Source organism: Tiliqua scincoides, chromosome 5, assembly GCF_035046505.1.
Source record: "Tiliqua scincoides isolate rTilSci1 chromosome 5, rTilSci1.hap2, whole genome shotgun sequence".
NCBI lineage: Eukaryota > Metazoa > Chordata > Lepidosauria > Squamata > Scincidae > Tiliqua > Tiliqua scincoides.
The window spans coordinates 83,037,380-83,055,845 of NC_089825.1; the positions used below are offsets into that span (position 1 = coordinate 83,037,380).

An 18,466-nucleotide genomic window follows, 5' to 3' on the forward strand; every position below is an offset into this window, starting at 1 on the left:
TCTGAATTTTGTCCAAGGTAGAATACCAAAGTATCCAGGAACATCTGCTAGTTTTAACTTGCAGCAGCCAGGCTATGGATAGGGACCAGCCAAGCTCCTGTGATCACAGGGCCATCCAGCCGACCTGGTGCCTAAGAAAGTGTGCCAAATGCTTGTCCCCACCCCCTTACTGGTGATGTGCCAGCTTCTGCTCCTCCCATTCCCTGGCTTGGAAAAGGAAGAGAGAGACAAAGCAAAAGAGGGTATGGACAGGAGAATGATGAGCTAGAGAAAGGGGGGGAGGATCAAACCTGTTTCATACAATGGAAGAGCCCAATTATCATGTAGGCCACCACTTCATGGGGGCCAGCACCACTTCTGCTGCAGCATCACCTAGCAGCAAAGCAGCAGAGAGGTGATCTGTGAAGTGATGATTCAGCAGAAGCAGAGCTGCTGAAAGGGCGGCTTGTGTGGTAATTGGGCTCTCCCAGCACTTTGGCAACATCTCCCTCTCTCCCCTCTCTTGGTCTCCCCCTTGCCCCATAGCATTCCTTGCCTGCCTAGGCCTCCTTCTGTCTTTTCACCCCAAAGCCTCAGCAGAAGGGTGCTGCTGAAAGGGCAGTACTGGCAGAGCCGAGTTATTATGTGGGCCAAATCAAGAAGCTTCCAGGGGCTGTGTCTGGCCTCGGGCCTTATGTTTGACACTCCTGGTTGGCAACCTTCAGTCTCGAAAGACTATGGTATAAGCTTACAGCACCCGGTATTCCCAGGTGGTCTCCCATCCAAGTACTAACCAGGCCTGACCCTGCTTAGCTTCTGAGATCAGACAAGAGCAGGCATGTGCAGGGTACTCCTGAGCTTGAGCATTCTCTTCTCCTCTGTACTTCCTTGTCTGCCCTGTCCCCCTCTTCCTTTTCCAATCCAGTAAGCGGAAGATGGAGGCCATTGGGTGGATGGAGGTGGGCATCCCCACATGCAGTCTGCTTTCTGAGGTGACCGGTCCGCTACATGGGTGGGCATGTCCTGCATGATCATATCGTGCCAGTTAGATAGTTCTGTTTCAGTCCTTTAAAGCCTTAGGGTACTGCTTGGTACTGATGTGTCTAAAAGACATCCTGTTCCTGTATGAACTCTTGTTCATGAGCTAAGATCATCTGCAGAGACACTCTTCTGGGTGTCCCTGCCCTCTGAAGTGAGTTGGGTGGCAACCAGAGCGCAAGCCTCATCGGTGCTGGCACCCACCTAAATGCAGACACTCCCTCTCAAGGCAAAAGTGTCTGGCATCTTTATTGTTACCCTTTTAGCTGCCAGGCAAAGTCTGTCCTGTTATCTCAGGCTTTTAGTGGCATAGATTAGCCTTGTATTTTAATTCCCCTGGCTGAACTGATTTTTAGTGGCGGCTGTTTTTATTGTTTCTGTTTTTTTACCTGTGGCAATATTTATATTTTTTGGGGGGTGGGTTTTAGTTTAAATGTGAACGTCCTTGAGAGTTGTGTGATAAGGTGGGGTGTAAATTGCTTAAATAAATGTTAGATCATTGTGCAATGCAATATTTGAAACAGTTTATTTATAGGCTTGGCAGCTTTCCCTAAGATCTCTTGTCCTTTCAGTGTCTGTGAGGTATAAACTTCCTGATTCCCACCTACCCCCACCCCTCCTCAGATATGCATGGGTGCTCACCTTGAGATTACCGCACCTGGCCACAGGGTGGCAGCCTTGCTTCATAACTTCTTGCTTAAGGGGGGCAGTAACCTGGCAAAACCAGTAGCAGGAGGAGAGGGAAGGAGGAGAGGGAACTGGACTTGGAGATAAATAGTGCAACCCCAGTACATGTGCTGAGTACCTAGTGACTGAGACGGAATTTGTGGGGTGGGGGATTGTACTGAAGCACTGTCCCAAGAATTGGCAAACCAAAGATCAGGGAGTATATGATATCCATGTTTCAAATGCTGGAAGGGGAGGCAGCCACAGCCTGGTATCATAACTTTTGTTGGCAACCTTCAGTCTCAAAAGACTATGGTATCGCGCTCTGAACGGTGCTTCTGGAACAGCGTCTAGTGTGGCTGAAAAGGCCGATTCGGGAGTGACAATCCCTTCCACACTGGAAGCAAGTGTAGTGTGTCCCTGGTCTGTCTCCCTGGCTATGGGCCTTCCTTCTTTGCCTCTTTGCCTCAGTCTGTTGGCAAAGTGTCTCTTCGAACTGGGAGAAGCCATGCTGCACAGCCTGCCTCCAAGTGGGACGCTCAGAGGCCAAAGTTTCCATCTGTTGAGGCCCATTCCTGAGGCTTTCAGATCCCTCTTGCAGATGTCCTTGTATCGCAGCTGTGGTCTACCTGTAGGGCGCTTTCCCTGCATGAGTTCTCCATAGAGGTGATCCTTTGGGATCCGGCCATCGTCCATTCTCACGACATGACCAAGCCAACGCAGGCGTCGTTGGAAACAACAAATGTAACAAATATATGCAAATATAACAAATGTAACAACAAATATAATGGAAACAACAAATATAACTATCCATGCCCATCTTGGGTTAGCTTGAGAAGTTCTGCTTGCCAATCTCTCACCCTGTTGTCCATGGAAATCCTAGGCCACCCAACTGAATCCAAGGCTATTATATCAACAACTGTGAATTTCCTAAAATATTGACCACATCTTTTCTATAAGAAGCTCAGATCAACATCCATGAAGTTTTCCCATTTTATCCTTCCAAACAGCACCAGGTCCTACCATTTGAGGTACCATTTAATGTAGTCTGCTCTGGATAGCAGATTTTAGGATACTATTAAATGGTAGCAAATATCTGTGATTTTATTTTACCTTCTTAAAAAAAACTCTGGGAGAGAAACACCATTTTTATTTTCTGTTCCCACCAACTCTGTAAGGTAGGCTAGGCTGGGACAGATAGTGACTTGTCTGAGGTGATCTCAGGGAGGTTTATGACCAAGCAGACCAAGTTGGTCTGTCTAGCCCAGCCCAACCCTTTTCTAGCAGAGAGGGGGTGCCAGGTTACTATGTCCTGTCTCCACCTCTTTGTGTCATTATAGGAAGGAAAAAAAAAAGAGTACCAGATCAGTCTGGAGCAGGGATATAGCGTCATTGTAATGTTTTCCCCTCAGGTAATGATATACCTAAGGTGTTTGGAATGCACTTTTCTTCAAATGCTTTGTCTCATTGGAGAAGTGTTTGTCATCTTATAGAATTGAGACTCTGGGTTCCTCATCCTGAAAAGGAGTCGGACCGGCCATGGGGGCTCCAGTGTGTCAGGAGGTGTCCTTACTGCAACCTTTTGTTCTTGTCACTTGGCTGCAGGGCAAATTTGTTCCCGCAGATTCACCTGCTGCTGCCATCCTGTGCAGATGTGATTGTCTCAGCTTTGTGGGGAAGGGAGAGCGTGATAATGGGGAAGTTCTGAGATTTTGCTTGCCTCACAAAGGGGTGGAGAGCATTGCCATCTCTTCCTCTCATGTGAGAAGCAGCAAGGGAGGTTGTGTAGGATGTAATAACCTTTTTGTAACCCTCTTCCCAGGGCAATTGTCATCTCCTACATGCCTTGTTGATAGCTACAAGCTCTCAAGTATCCGGGTTCTCTGTTGACCCTTGAGGGCTTTCCATGTTCTCTTAACTGAGTAGTCTGACTATGTGTGCATGCATGCTGCCCATTCTGTTGACCTGGTTGTGAAAATCAGCTTCTCAGCTTTCATTGTTGAGCAGGTTTCTAGTCCTTATAGTTGGGAAGGTGTGTTTTGGCCATTGAGAGTTTGTTGGTGGGGGCTCACTGTGCATGGGGGGGCTGCATTGGTGGACAAGGAGAGATGAATGATGCCATGTTCAAGGTAAGAGGTTGAAAACTCCTGAGAGCTAAACTATAAAACCTTGGAGGTTCACTCCATATATTTAACCTGACTGAGGGCCATATCCTATCCAATTTTCCAGCGCTGATTCAACCGTACCAATGAGGCATGTGAAGAGACACTTGGCCAACAGTCTGAGGCAAAGAGGCAAAGGAGGAAGGCCCATAGCCAGGGAGACACACCAGGGACAGACTGCACTTGCTCCCGGTGTGGAAGGGATTGTCACTCCCGAATCAGCCTTTTCAGCCACACTAGACGCTGTTCCAGAACCACCTTTCAGAGCGCGATACCATAGTCTTTCGAGACTGAAGGTTGCCAACTTCCTTCTGCATCCTGCAGTAGGGGAACAGTCACAGAGGCCTCCTTCAGGTAAGGGAACATTAGTTCCCTTTCCTGGGGGCTGCATTGCGGTTGCAGTGGCATTGGAAAGTTGGTTAGGATGGGGGCCTGAGTCACTCTTTCTTTCTCTCTTGGTTGTGGGTGGAGCAAACGCATAGATGCCATGCTGCCACCTGTTGCAAAGAGCTAATATGGCACCCTTTTGCAAACTGCCAAATATACATGTGACTCAGAAGTTTTGGAAAGTGGCCGTCGGGATTTGCTGACTATGTACGCTTTAAAAAAATGAAATGTACTATTTTGGGTTCCAAAAGGAGAAGAGGTGCTCAAGCCAGAGGGAGTTTGTAAGAGTTTCTAGGAGTTTATATCTCCTACAGATACCAGCACTGAGAGAACTGCTCTTCGCTGCAGGATGAACATTCCTAAAAATCCAAACTGCTCCAAAATCCAAAACTTTTTAAGTGCCGACATGATGCCGCAGGTGGAAAATTCCACATCTGGCCTCATGTGATGGGTGATGATGATTCAATGTACACAAACTTTGTTTCATGCACAAAATTATTAAAAATGGTGTATAAAATTACCTTCAGGCTATGTGTACAAGGTGTATATGAAACATAAATGAATTTCGTGTTTAGACTTGGGTTCCATCCCCAAGATATTTCATTATATATATGTAAATATTCCAAAATCTGAAACACTTCTGGTCCCAAGCATTTCGGCTAAGGGATACGATACTCCACCTGTACTTGTATTGTACTTTTAAAATGCTCTGAGTCACCTTGGGGGTTCTCTTGGGAGGCAGAAAGGTAGCATATAAATGCCTGAATAAACAAATAAAATCCTTCCCCAAACCTCTGTCCCCTTTTTACATTAGCACTAAGAGCCTGACCAGTGATTAATTCCTAAAATAAAAGAGGCAGGGACTTCAATCTCCCTGGAAGTCATGCTCTTCCAGGGAGATTGCCCTAATCTTCCATGCTCTAATCTAAATAATCTAGATTAGAGGGGGGCAGAATGGCACTAGTTATCAGTGTGGTGCGAGAAATGCATTCTGGAGATACTCAGAGGCGCTTCCTTGCTATAAATGTCCCAAATAGTGCTCCATGCAGATAGTGACTTGTTAAATATTCTCCCTGTTATAGAGGAAAAGAGGTCCTGGTGAGACCCCCTTGGACAGGCACAGGGAGGGGAGGGAGTTGCAGGGACTGGGGGTGATAAATGAGGTACATTTTCTGAATCTGCCATAAGGTTGTTCCTGGAATTCTAAGCCCTGTGCTGAAAGTGAGTCCAATTCCTGTAAAGTACCACTCCCCTGACTGCCTCCAGGTGATCAAGCACTCAATCTTCTGCAAACTGGGTTCTTTTGTCTCATGTACAGTCACAAATGAGTAACAACAGGCTGAGGGGTAGGTGAGCTTCTCGACATTCTTGAGAACTACTAACTTGCATAGTCTTATTTGCAAGTCTGGGATGCAGTTTTTTCTCAGAACTCTGTCTGAAGGTACTCGGTCCTTGTTCTTGCCCATGATTGTGAGAGCCATTGTTGGCTGTACATCTGGAGAAGAATGGAGGGGTGAGAGGCAGGAGCCTTGGGTTTTACTCCCAATCTTGGCAAAGATAGTGAAGATTGCGTCACAGGTTTGTGAATACTTGTGCACAAAAGGACGCATTTCCTTTTAGGAAATAATCTTGTTGCTTCAATTTTAGATCCTCGTGTTGCTTAATTTCTGCGCTGCCTTTTGATCTTGTGTCCAAAAAATGACCCTAAACACTGTCCTCAGATGTGCTCAGAGGCCATCTCTCCTCGGGTCCATTTGTGAATCGATTTAAATATCAAACTTACTGTATTTGATATTATTGTATTAGTGGCTGTCTGCTGGTATTCATTTGCATCTTTTTAGAATGTGAGCCCTTTTGGGACAGGGAGCCATTTAGTTATTTGATTTTTCTCCGTAAACCGCTTTGTGAACTTCTAGTTGAAAAGCGGTATATAAATACTGTTAATAATAATAATAATATTTGGCTCAAAAAGCTGAGGGTAGGAGCATGCATTAGACTTCCATCCTGGGTGCCAAAGCATCTAGCCATTGTCATGCACATGACAGTGGGCAAACCTGCATGCATGTGTGCTCAGAAGCTATAATTGGTTTGCAGCTTTTGTGTGCATGTATGCAGAGAGGAAAAACAGATATGCAGTTGTGGCATGCCACTCCATGTCAGAATTTTATCATTTGCAAGCAGTCCTGGGGTGTGATGGGTTGGAGAAGAAGGAACTGCAGATACAGACCTCAGAGTCCTCTTTCTTTGACCTGGATAAACAAGTCCAGTCTAGCAGATTAGGGTGCAGGAAGGGGTAGGTCCTAGGATTCAGGATTCTCAGTCTTCAGAAGTTTGGGACCGTAGCTCAGTAGGTGAGCATATGCTTTGCATGCAGAAGGTGCCCAGGTTCAGTCCCCAGCATCTCCAGTTAGGAAGATATCAGGAAACAGGATTGACAGAGATGTCCTCACTGAGATTCTGGAGATCTGCTGTCGGTCAGAGCAGACAGTACTGGGCTCAGGATCATTTTGCTTTGAGATGGCAACTTTACATATATTCCTATGGGGTGGGTTGGGGGAGGGGACTAGGAGCCCAGCCTAAGTTCTCTCCAGGCCTACATATTTTTGCCCCATTTGCATATTCATGAGGTTGTCTTAGCTGTCCTGTATGTGAACTCCGCTTGCCCGGCACACAGTCATTTGGAGGCAGGGTCTGCACTGAGCCAGCTACCTTCCTGCCTTTCTCCTTATTAGTCTGTGCATCTGGCTTCCACTGCTGCAAGCCCCCGCCCCCCCCCAGCTGGACCCCGGCTGAGAACATTTGATTATGCTCTGTCTTCCCCTGCCGCTGCCACCAGGGAATCCCAGATGCTGAAAGGAGGAATCTCCGTGCCTCTCGTGCTCCCCTGCTGGGCACATGCTGTCCTCAGGTGCCGAGCCGGCCTCACTGGCAGAGTGCCGCGTAGCATCATGTCGTGGTGGTGGAGGAACAGCAGAGCAGAGGCTGGCACTGGTCCCAGGAACTCCTGGTACAAGCCGTGCCTACAAGCCTTACGTGGACAAGAGGACATCCTGTTGGGTGCTTGGGTCGGGGGAGAGACAGGAGCAGCCAACCTGGTAGTACCAGCCCTCTTCCCCTCCTGTCCTCCCCCTTTGCAGTCACTATTTCTGGTCTCTTTTTAGAAGCTGCATTGTGTACATGCTGATGTGTTGTGTTTGTTCACAGTCTGCACGTACACACTGCCTGCATGTGTTATTGTTGGGTCGTTTCCCCAAGTGACGTTTAAATCATTTTTTTTTCTTTTTGCATCTCCCGTTGCTTGAATTATAACATTAAGCCTATGTTGGTTAGAATATACATTTCAGTTTAAATAATGCATGTCGTGCAGCTGTTTAAAAACTCATTTCCCACTGAGGGTGGTAATCTATGTCTCACTGGTTCCAGTTTGGACAACAGGTGGAAGTTCACATCCATGAATGCTCCTCGATGCTACAAATAATTGTTATAATCCCTGCATTTAGAAAACTAGCATGTCAGGAAAAAATTTGACTAGTGCCCTAGTTTTCTGTGCTGAATGTTTTTCTGTGGAGGAGTGCTGAATTAAGGGAGTCCTCCCTCTGCAGCCTGAAGCAGCACAGCCTAGACTTGGTTTACCACTCCTTGTGGGAACTAGGCCAGAGCCAGTGAATAACCACTGTGGAAGCAGAAAGCCCGGGGCTCATCCATCCATGAGGCTCTTGAGGCAGATAGGCACTCACTACGTCTACATACTGCTGCTCAGTATGTGAAGAAACAGGAAGTGTGGAGGCAAGGAGATGCTCTAGCCTACCGCTTTCTTCTCCTCCACACTTCCTTTTCTGCTATGCCTCCCTCTTTTCATTTCCAGTCTAGGAAGTGGGAGGAGTAGAGGCTGGCATATTACCAAGCAAGTGGAGACAGCATTTGTCCTGCCATTTCATATATTGGGAGATCTTGGGCCAGCCCTGGCAAAGCTATAGGAACCCTACCAAAAAAATATATGGCAATATGTCCATATGGATAAGGACCCTTTTGCATTCAGGCTAAGGCACTGACAGCGTAATCCTAACCTGCCCCACATCCAGAGCAGGGTTGGGGCCAAAAGCAGCTCAGCCCAGGGCAAGGAGAATCACTTTCCCTTACCCTGGGTAACGCTGTAGTGACCCCAATGAGGTGGCGCAGATCCGAGCTGCCCCGGGCTGCCTGGGAATGGGGATAGGATCCAGCATAAGTGCCAAATCCTGGCCCTGCCTGCCGCCTGCCCTCCCCCGCCCCAAACCGCCCCCCCCTAGATTGCGCCCTGAATGTCATAGTATTTCCCAAACATATACACTCTCTCTGGCCGCTTCAAATGTTGCATTTTTAACCACAGACACGTGTAAATGCAATGCAGACAGACTGCAAGTGATCTTTTTGATCACACATACTAGGTAGGGGTATGCGTGCCAGGGACTTGAGATGGACTGTTTTTCTCTGTTCTTTGTGAACATGTGGTGGAAAACATGCATTTATCATCCTATAACCATGTGGAAAGGCCCTGAAAGGACTGTGTTAAAGGCATCATGGATGCTGGACCTTCTTTGCCAGAGGGTGTGATTTTAACCTCTGTGAATAGATAGGAGAAATGAAAAGTGTGACTTCTTCAGTGTGTGTTTATTGTTGGGTTCTTTCTGAGAAGAGACCATGTTATAATTTTTATAGGGTCCCTTAATGGCAAAGGCTACTTTGTACTTTGTATAATATGTTTTTGTACTTTGTATAATATGTTTTTATAATTGTCAACAGTGCAGTTCTGATACTGCAAGTTAGTCAAACAATGCAGGTCCATCTCTTTCTCTTACTGAAAGCTCAAAACCCAACTGCGTTTAGCCAATACCTGCCCGCTTTCATCCTTGTTTCTTTTCTGTTGCAACCCCAATGCTGTGTTTTTCCAAGGGGTGTCCATCAGTCTTGCAGGCTTTTAAAAGATCAGTGCCAAAATTCTCTTCTGAAGGTTTCAAAAGCGATTTTGAAAATAGATGTGGTGTTTTGTTTTTTCCTTTTAAATTACGTAAGTATTTAGAATACTGATTTTTTTTTTAATTAAATGTCACGAAATTTGCAGACATGTAAAATATTAACTGTTTAATATATGAGAATATATAGGCTGGAAAGAAGCCCAGCTGATCTTTTTCTTGCTCCACCTTCTGCATTCCATCAGCACTCTTGCAGCCAATAGGGTTGCAGCATGCAAATGAGGTTGTAGCAACTGGCAGATGATTGGCTTAGCTGCGACTGAGGTCATACTTTGTTGTTGTTTTTTAATCTAGGCCAAAAAGGACATTTTGTCTTTTGAATTTGATTTGCAAGGAAAAGCACATGGAGAGTCACACAGGCAGGCACTCACGTTCCCTCTCCTTCACTTTGGGTTCATACACAAAATGCTTGGGGGGGGGGGGTGTCCTACTTTTAGGCTGCAATCCTATACACACTTGCTATACCTAGGAGTAAGTTTCATTGAAATGATTGGGACTTTCTTCTGTGTAGGCATGCATGGGATTGCACTATTGGTCTCTATCATTTGTTGAGCTCTTAAATTACACCCTACTACCAGTATAACTGCTACAGGGAGGTCAGTTTTCACAAGGTGGAAGAGAATGCATAGAACTGAGGGCGATGGAATGTGATGGTAATAACACTATCTGCAATACAGTAATGAAGCTGCAGTCCCACATACATTTTGAACACAGGGGAACTCACTTGGGAGTAAATGCGCACATGACTGTTCTATAAGTTAAAAAGAATAAACTTGCTGCAGGCTTATAGTTTTGGGGGACACACAACTTTTGCATGAACAGCACTGCAATCCTTCCTTTTAATAACATCTCAGTAGCCTTTGTGCCTCATCTGCATAGTCTTTTCCTTCTGAGCTGTGACTTCCTCCCCCAATCCCCTTGAGATGTGGGGGAGGGGAGGAGGTTATTTGGTGTGCTATTAATCCTAACAGTTTGGGAGGCTAATATGGTGCAAACATGACCATCGCTACCAACTGCCCACATGCTTCCAAACATTCTGTTTTGTAGAATGTGCACTTAGAACTGAACCAACCACCTCCCCGGTTGAAGAGAGATCAGCTCTTGGGGGCTCCTGTTCATCAGAATTTTGAATGGGGCACCTTGCCACCAGGTTAGGGTGGTGCAGAAGGGTCTTGGTGGATCATCCCTAGGGTAGTTGGCTAGTGGCTCAATGGCTAGTTGGCTCACTAGCTTTTGCAAAAGGAAACACACATACAACAAAATTATCTATTGCAATGATCGGCCAGGAGGTGGGGAGAGAAAAGGAAGGGAAATTACATCAGATATAAATATAACCACCTTCCAACTTCAACCAGAGTTCTGTTTTTCAATTCCGACAATTTTCTTGAACGAACAAATAGCTTTGGCCTCCTGATTGTCCCTAGATTGTAGTTCCCAAAACAAAAATGTTCCTTTTGGAATGACAGCTATTTGAAATCATAAAATTGAAAAAAAGACATTGCAGATTTTAACAGTAAACATTCCACTGATTTGCGTTTCTTCTTTTACCAACATCATTATAAGTCATAAGAGCACAGTCATTCTATTTTAATTTTTTTGATAACTGAAATCATTTTTTTTTAAGTAAGTCTCAACTATGTCTAATACCTTTTCCAGTTCTTCAGAAATTGTAGGAACTTTGTAAGAATTTCCAGCACCTTGTCCAGTGAATATTTTCTGGGATCATTAATTGGACAGCAGGAGGCCAGTCTTTTGACTTGCATATTAAAATAAAAATTGAGATTCTTAGAATACTGTACTCCATTCTGTATCCAGAGCACTTGCTCAGTGCAGTACAGTATTGGAATAAACACAGCCTTATTCCTAGGCTGTTCAGCGACTAATTAATTCCTTACTATTGGATTGGATAAGGGATGATTTTTGTGGGTTTCTGGGTTGCCTTGCATTACTTGCTCAGTTCTTGGCCATTCACTTTGGACCACAACTATTTCAGGCTTAACTTGGCTTTCTATGAAAAGAATAAGTATTTAGGAATGTCGTCCAAGTTCTGATGTGTGAACTCTGACTGGAAGTAAACTAAACTCACTGAGATGATATTGAACACACCTTAGTGTCTTGAGTTCCCTGCTCCAAGTGCTGGCTCTCATGGGAGCATATTACTTGGCAGCAGCAGGAATTCCTGGTGCTTCTAAGTCCTTCTTTCTCTTCCCTGTTTCTACATGCGGCTTACAGTTCAGCTACAGACTGAATCCGTACAACTTCTTCCTTCCTTTCCAGACACAGCATGGTGTAACAATTAGTGCTGAACCTAAAACTGGCAAGTTCCAGCTGGGACATAAAGCTTATTGGTTAATCTTGGACAAATTGGTCTTACCTACTTCACAGGGTTGTTGTAAGGATAAAATGCAGCTCACCCCCCTCTCCCCACATACCTCCATGAGCTGTTTGAACAAAGAGTTGCGGTTACACAATTGCGTAAATTAAAAGGGCAGATAGCAACGTTGCACCATTCCTGTCTTGTTCTTTAAGGTGAATATGAGCAGGAGCAGCCTGGCTGAGATTGCTCCAAGTTTGACTTCTGTCTTTTGACTGTCCCAGGCAAAGTTCATGCTGATGGACTGGCTTGGAGTAAAGGTCTAGTAGTGTGGCTGTAAAGCCTGAAGCAGGGCTAGTGATGTGACTCCTGGGTCAAGGGGGGGGGGTTAGACTTGTGCATGTGCCTGCGATGCAACCACTTCCCAACCCCCTTTTTGCCTCTGCTGCTCTCAGATAACATAATAAAGCAAGTCTGCTGGTACAGCTCTTGCCGTTTGGTTTCTTAAAGGGGTTGGGATGATGGAAGTGAGGCTGGGTAATACAAGAGGGTGAGCTGTGGCGGTTGGGGAAACTTTGGGGCAGTGGGTCTTGAGGTGGGGTGAGCTTTCACAAGGCTGGTAGATGAAGAGGTGTGATAATGTGAACCTGCAGTACGCCCTTTTCATGATCGATTCAGCTTTTTCTTCTTTCTCTCCCTGCTTTTCTCCAAAGGTGGCCGGATGGGAAACGTAAAAGAAAAAGCAGCCAATGTTCGGTGAAAAGCAGTATGTCAGGTGAGTACCTTTCCCACCTTGCAATACTCAGGTCTTTCTGATTGCCTTGTTGCAGTCTTCCTTGACCCTAGGGGGCAGCGTGGCACATTGTAGCCTCTGTTGCCAGCATGCCAAGGAACTAACTTGGCTCTTCCTGAAAGAATCCTGCTTCATATTCTGACTTTTCTGCTCCCCTGCTTAGTACACTGGTCTTGCAATCACAGATGCCTTCTAAAGTTGTTCATTCCCTCTAGGGCAGGGGTCTCCAAACTTTTTGGCCAGAGGGCCACATCAAATATCTGGCGTGGTGTGAAGGGCCAGAAAAAAAACTTAAATATAAAATGTAAATACATAAATTAGAGATGGAACTTAGATGAGTGAATAAATGAATGAATGGGCTCATTCATTCAACCTCTCTGGCCCTCAGAACACCCCCCAGACACAATCAGAGCACAGTTCTGGTCATGTTCAGTTGAGTGGGCCAGAGGCTTTCAGGGGCAAGAGGTTGGCTGCAGGCTGGAAAGAGGCTTGCTGTGGGCCGCAGGGCCTAGGAGAGGGGGGTAAAGGGGGTAATTTGTACCTGGGCCCAGGGTCAAAAGAGGGGTCCAGTAGCCAAAGGATGGGGCCCAGAAATTTCCTGAGATCCTATGTTTTCCAATCTACTCAGACTTGTTGCCCGCATGGGATGCTGGGGACACTACCACGACTGGGGATGCTGGGGACCCTACTGATGCCGCATGGGTTAGTAGACGTGGGCTCCAGAGACTTTTCCAGCTGTCTCTACCTTTGTCCCACCCTATTTCGCCCCTCGCTGCTCCCATTCTGCTCACCCGTCAACACCCTCCTCCACTATTTCACCTTTCCCCCTTTGCAAAGGGGCCCTAAAGAAACTTTGTACCCCCTGATAAAATTCCTCTCAGAGACCTGGCGGGCCGCATCTGGCCCCCCGGCAGGGGTTTGGAGACCCCTTCTCTAGGTCACAGTTAAGCCCAGTTTGCAAATTGGATGTGGTCATATGGGGATAATTCCTAGTCTGCACAACTGGTGAACCATCAAACTAAACATGGTTCACAAGCCAGGACTGGGTCATCTACTCACTAGTGTCCCACGTTGTCCCTGAGTCAGTCTGCTAAATCAAGATCAGAGGGACCTCAAGCAGAGAGCAGATCCATTGCAGCCAAGTACCTTCAGGGCAAAGTGCTCCAGGTAAAATACAAATGTGCATACAGGCACCAGGTTATTAGGCAATCTCACTTGGTGGGGTCCCTTCCCACCTCCAAATCAAGCTTCCAGTTAGACCTTGAGTGTGAGAAAAAGCCTTATGGTTTTACTGGAACACAACTTCATTTCACCTAATGTTTTTTCCCTGATATTGTAGCAGGCTACTCTGATGGAGCGGGGGGCGGGGGGGGAGAACAGAACTTCGTAAGGGGGGAGGAAAATAGGCCATCTTGACCCAAAGGAACCACCACTGAGATGTCAGAATCTAAATAACAGGATATCCTTCAGAAATTTGTCTTGAACCCATTAAAGCTCTTTTGATCTTTTCCACTGGCCCAGAGCACGGAGGTCACGGGGCAGCTCAGGATATCGGTTTTCAAGCGGCAAGGTCTGCAGGCAGAAGATAAACCGCAAAAGAGCTGGGGGTACGCAAGAGGCGAGGCCACAGTGGGTCATGGGGGCAAGGTGCAGTGACGTGGGGCTTGGTGAATGGGAATGCTGAGCCATGTCTTTACCCATTAGGGTAATTTCTCTCCACTATCAACGCCCCCCCCCGCCTGTCATCTGCTCAGTCAGTCACGCTCTCTCCCTGAATCAGTTTTGTCTCTCATTAGGGGCCTTTGCTCTTCCAAATTCTCACTGCATTTTTAAATCAACAGAATAGCTTTTTTTTTTTTAAAGTGTACTGTACAAACACAAGTTCAAGACATTAGAATGTTAAAGAAAGAAGACCGCACCAATGTCCAGATTTTAGTTAGTATGGTCCAATTTAACACCTTAGCAAACATTATATTTTATTTCAAATATATGTACCCTGCTTTTCTAGTCAAAAGGTGCCCCAAATTGACCAACATACAAAATATTCCAAGAAGACCATCAACCCATAAATCAGAATCCACTAAAAAATCTAACAAATCAAAATCCGCTATGCAAACAACATGCTTGTTATCCATTCAAGATTTTTAATGGATTTGGGGAGTTCTGTTTGCAGTTGTAAAAGAAGTTAATCTTATTTTTTTCACAAGAATTGAAACATGAGTGGACACAAATTTCAGATCAGTGACAAATCGTGGATGTGTGACTCACCATTTTGATAGACTGAATTAAAATGTGCCTGTATTGATGAATGCAGTTTACATTGTCATCAACCTGGCACTACTTTGATTCAGTAGTTGTCAGATGAAAGAAAAAAAAATCCTTTAGTTTAGAGAAATTTGAGCACAGATCTCTATAAAAGAAGATGTTCAGGGAGTGGGAGAAAAAAATTGCAGGGTAATTTGAGTCAGTCATGGCCTCACCCAGAAAATCCATGGAATTTGTTGTTTTTAAAGGTATCTAGCTTCTCCCAACCACCCAAACTACTATTCCCAGGTTTCCCTGGAGCGATGGACTGACTGTTAAACCAGGTTTAATCTTGTGATGTAGATGCATCCTCTGTTTTTCTGTAACTCTTCACTGATGAATGACAGGCGTGATTTGCTAAAAGTAATGCGTGGGGTAGGATGCTGGGACAATAGGATGGATGGACTGCACGGCTTCAGACTGTAGGTGATGGGGCTTCCCACTTTTGAACACGCTCCTTCATTAAGAGCATAGACTTGGCCTTAGTCAGTGAATTGGTCACTTAATTGTTTAAGGCTGCATTACTCTTCTTAGGCACAAAAACAATATTTCTGAAGAAAAAAGTACACTTTGCTTCTAGATGGTGCATGTTATAGCAGGCAGGATATCAAGGGACCTTTTTAATCAAACTAATTAATAGACTGCAACCCTAATAAAAACAGCTACACTACTGCTTGAGAGATTGGGAGGGTGTGTGTGTGTGTATTGGTGACAGCATGGGTATTAGCCAATTGTCACCCTCTGCATCAGCTTTTTCCCAGTTCAAACTGAACCATGCTGTAAACTGACAGAATCAACTTCTGAAAGCTCAGACATGTTGAGGACACTTTCCATCCTGGCCCTACTGCTCTCAGAATGTTGCATCTGTATTCCATGTGCATGAGTTTTGTACATATGTGCTACTTCCTCTCAGGTTTGTGGGCTTGCATGTGTGTGTACATATGTACTAGCTCTGTCTTAGCACCATTGTGCCTCTGCCCAACAATAAAATATGTTGTGAGCACACAAAAAACAAGGTGCAGAGACAGAAGCTTGAGAGAGTTGTGAAGTGTCTGAAGTTGTTGTGCAAGATCCCAAACAGCCACACTGTGCAGGGATTGCTGGGCAGGGGAAGGGCTTGGATACAGCCTGCACCCTGCCCTCTGCCGGCACCATTCAGGACAGAACTTCATGTAACCAAGCAGAGGTGGTGAAAGGTGATCTGCTACCCCTCTCGCACGGAATGCAACCAGTCTGAATCTTACCACCTTACATTTCTCCCTTTTCATATGGCCACTTTTAACAAAGCAGGACATGTGGAGTGTCCTACCCATCCTGTTTTATTTAAAGAAACCAGGAGAAGGGGAAAGGTAAGGGGATAGGAGGCGGTATTGCTGCCTTCTGATGGACTTGAAACCAATTGGAGCAGCTCCCTTGACCGGCAGGCTTCAAGGAGGTGGTGAGAAGCACTTGGTCTTTTTGCTGCTCCTTGCTGCTTGATGCAAACCAGAACAGTTGCTTGGGCTGCTCCGTACCCAAGCTCCCCAAAAAGCATCAAAACAAAGTATTAAAATGGGAATCGTGGCAGACTTTCTTCTGCAGAATGAGACCAGCCTCTTGTCTTTGCAATGGTATTTTGACCATCAGGGATACCAGCAACAGTCTTGCTCCTTTCCCCACTGTCCTTCCCCCACATGCACCTTTTGTGTTTTATTTTGAAGTATCATGTGTACCATTCAATTAAATGTTGGTTCATCTTTTTAAATTAAAAATATCACTGATGTTGTTAAAGGTTGAAAAACTACTCTGAGGCATCCTTCAGGTTACTCTTGTGTATATAGACTTCCTTCTCAGACCCAGTGGAAAGATGGATAGTGGGAATTCTTGTTCTCCTGGACGGTATTCTCCTTTGTCATTGAAGTTGCATAAAAAAGTTCATCTTAAGACTATATATTTTGGAGAGGTAGTCAGAGGAGGGGTTTCTCCAGGGTGGCCTCCTATTCTAGTATTTCTTTGGGGTGGGAGGGTCTTTTAACAGTTTTGTCAAAGTTGATTTTAACCATTTACCTACATTTCAGGCTTGGTTACATGTTGAAGTTTGTGGGTTAAGAGGTTCTGCTGTTTCTGGTCCAGTCTGGGAGGGCAAGAATGCCTCTCCCCTTGGAGGAGGAGCTGTTGTTGTTGTTATAAATAATATTCAGTGTGCATGTAGAATGCACGCCTTTCAGAAGATGTCCCTGTCTCATGGAAGTTGAATGAGGAAAGGCCGAGGTCATGCACTGAGGCTTCAGCTTCAAAAGAAGCTGTTAAAATTGGCCTACCATGGCTGCAAATTGTGTGGTCCCTTGGGAGGGGGAGGACGTCGCAAGTAAGCCCAATACTTCTGCTTCCTACCCAGGTGCTAGTTGTCTTGCTGGCGAAGAGGAAAGGGAGACTCCCCTCTTTCTTCCGTCCCATCCCAAACCATGGGGCTTTCATGTTGCAAACAGCTGTATTCCAGATGGAGCCAAAGACCAGGCGTCGTCTTCTCTCACCATCTCCCCTCTGCCTCCATCTGGAAAATCTCATCAGTTTTGGGACTTGTGGGTCCCAATCTCTAAGGGCCACCTGTTGCGTGACACTCCTTCTATGTGGGGGTATGCTGGTGTAGGAAAAATGTGTAAACTATTAAGTGTGAAGGTCACACACATCGATTTTGCCTTGGGAGTGTTCCTTGGGAAGCTATGATCAGTTGTTGGTTTCTAATTTTTTTTAAGTGTGTGAACTTGACATGGAATATGTACATGTGTATTTTTTTCAAACACCAGTGTATATCCCTTTAGGAAAAAATGTTATGTGGGAATTAGCCCTTGGCTTCTAGACCCTGCTTATTTCCTGGAAGCGGAAGATAACTCCGTGATTTGTGCAGCAAAAGCAAGCACTGCAAGTACTCCGGCTTTTCTGCAACAAACACGTAACTTCCATAATCATATATTGTTATTGAACACCCTTGGATATGTGTTAGGGAGCCTCGGACAACAAGCTACAAGTACATGGCTATTTAAAGATACGCATATGTCGTTCACACTTCACACATATTTTGTGTGAAGTGTAAACCCACTCTAAGAAAAGGAAAATTCTGCTCTCAGTTAGCTCTTTCTCTCTTTCCTTTTCTTTCCTCTCCCCATTTTAGTTCCCCTGGATTCTTTTTGCAGTTTTGATTGAGGAAGGCTGGTGTGTAAGATTGAGGGTGTGGAAGTGTTAAGTAAAACTGCATTTCTGATATTTGTAGGGAGGGGAGATGGTGTTAACAGGTGCCACATCACCCTTTCATCAACGTTTTGTATGTGTGGATGTTTTTTGGACTTTGTTCTCTGTTGAAGTGTATTAAATTTGTACTGATTACTTGGAATGGGTTTATAAAGTCATGTGTATCGTGTGTGTGAGTGCATATTAGTGATACAAATATGTAGAGATCTCCCTTCCCCCTTTTTACCTGTTAGGATTGTTTTTGGGAGTTGTCCTGAACAGGATTTGGGTTCACCATTTTCCTCTTCTTTAACTCCGGCACTGGAAACCTGACACACAATGTGGCTTCTGTGATTAGAGGAAAAGATCAGGTTGGCTTAGAGAAACCTCACACAAAGCCTAGGGACAGAAGGGGTTGCATTTTGTTGGCTTTAGGCTGGTCCTAGGCAGGCTGGATAGTAAGTAGGGTTCAAGAAGCCAAGGTGCCTGAAGAAGTGAGACAAAGAGCTGAGAAACCCAAACTTGAGGAAAGTAAGGGTCAGTGAGAGAGATGAGGGTCTGGGGGGAATAGATCAAGATCACAGAGGGCTAAGGACAAAACATA

General features: G+C 45.4%; 1 protein-coding gene across 3 annotated transcripts in view; it reads left to right on the plus strand.

Moving 5' to 3' along the window:
- THRA (thyroid hormone receptor alpha) overlaps positions 1 to 18,466 on the plus strand; it is a 124,001-nt gene that overhangs the window by 87,468 nt on the left and 18,067 nt on the right. For all 3 annotated transcript variants that reach the window (XM_066631184.1, XM_066631186.1, XM_066631185.1), the window contains one exon: positions 12,272 to 12,333. In XM_066631184.1, coding sequence (XP_066487281.1) covers positions 12,272 to 12,333 — 62 coding nt within the window. The remainder of the gene's footprint in view (positions 1 to 12,271; positions 12,334 to 18,466) is intronic.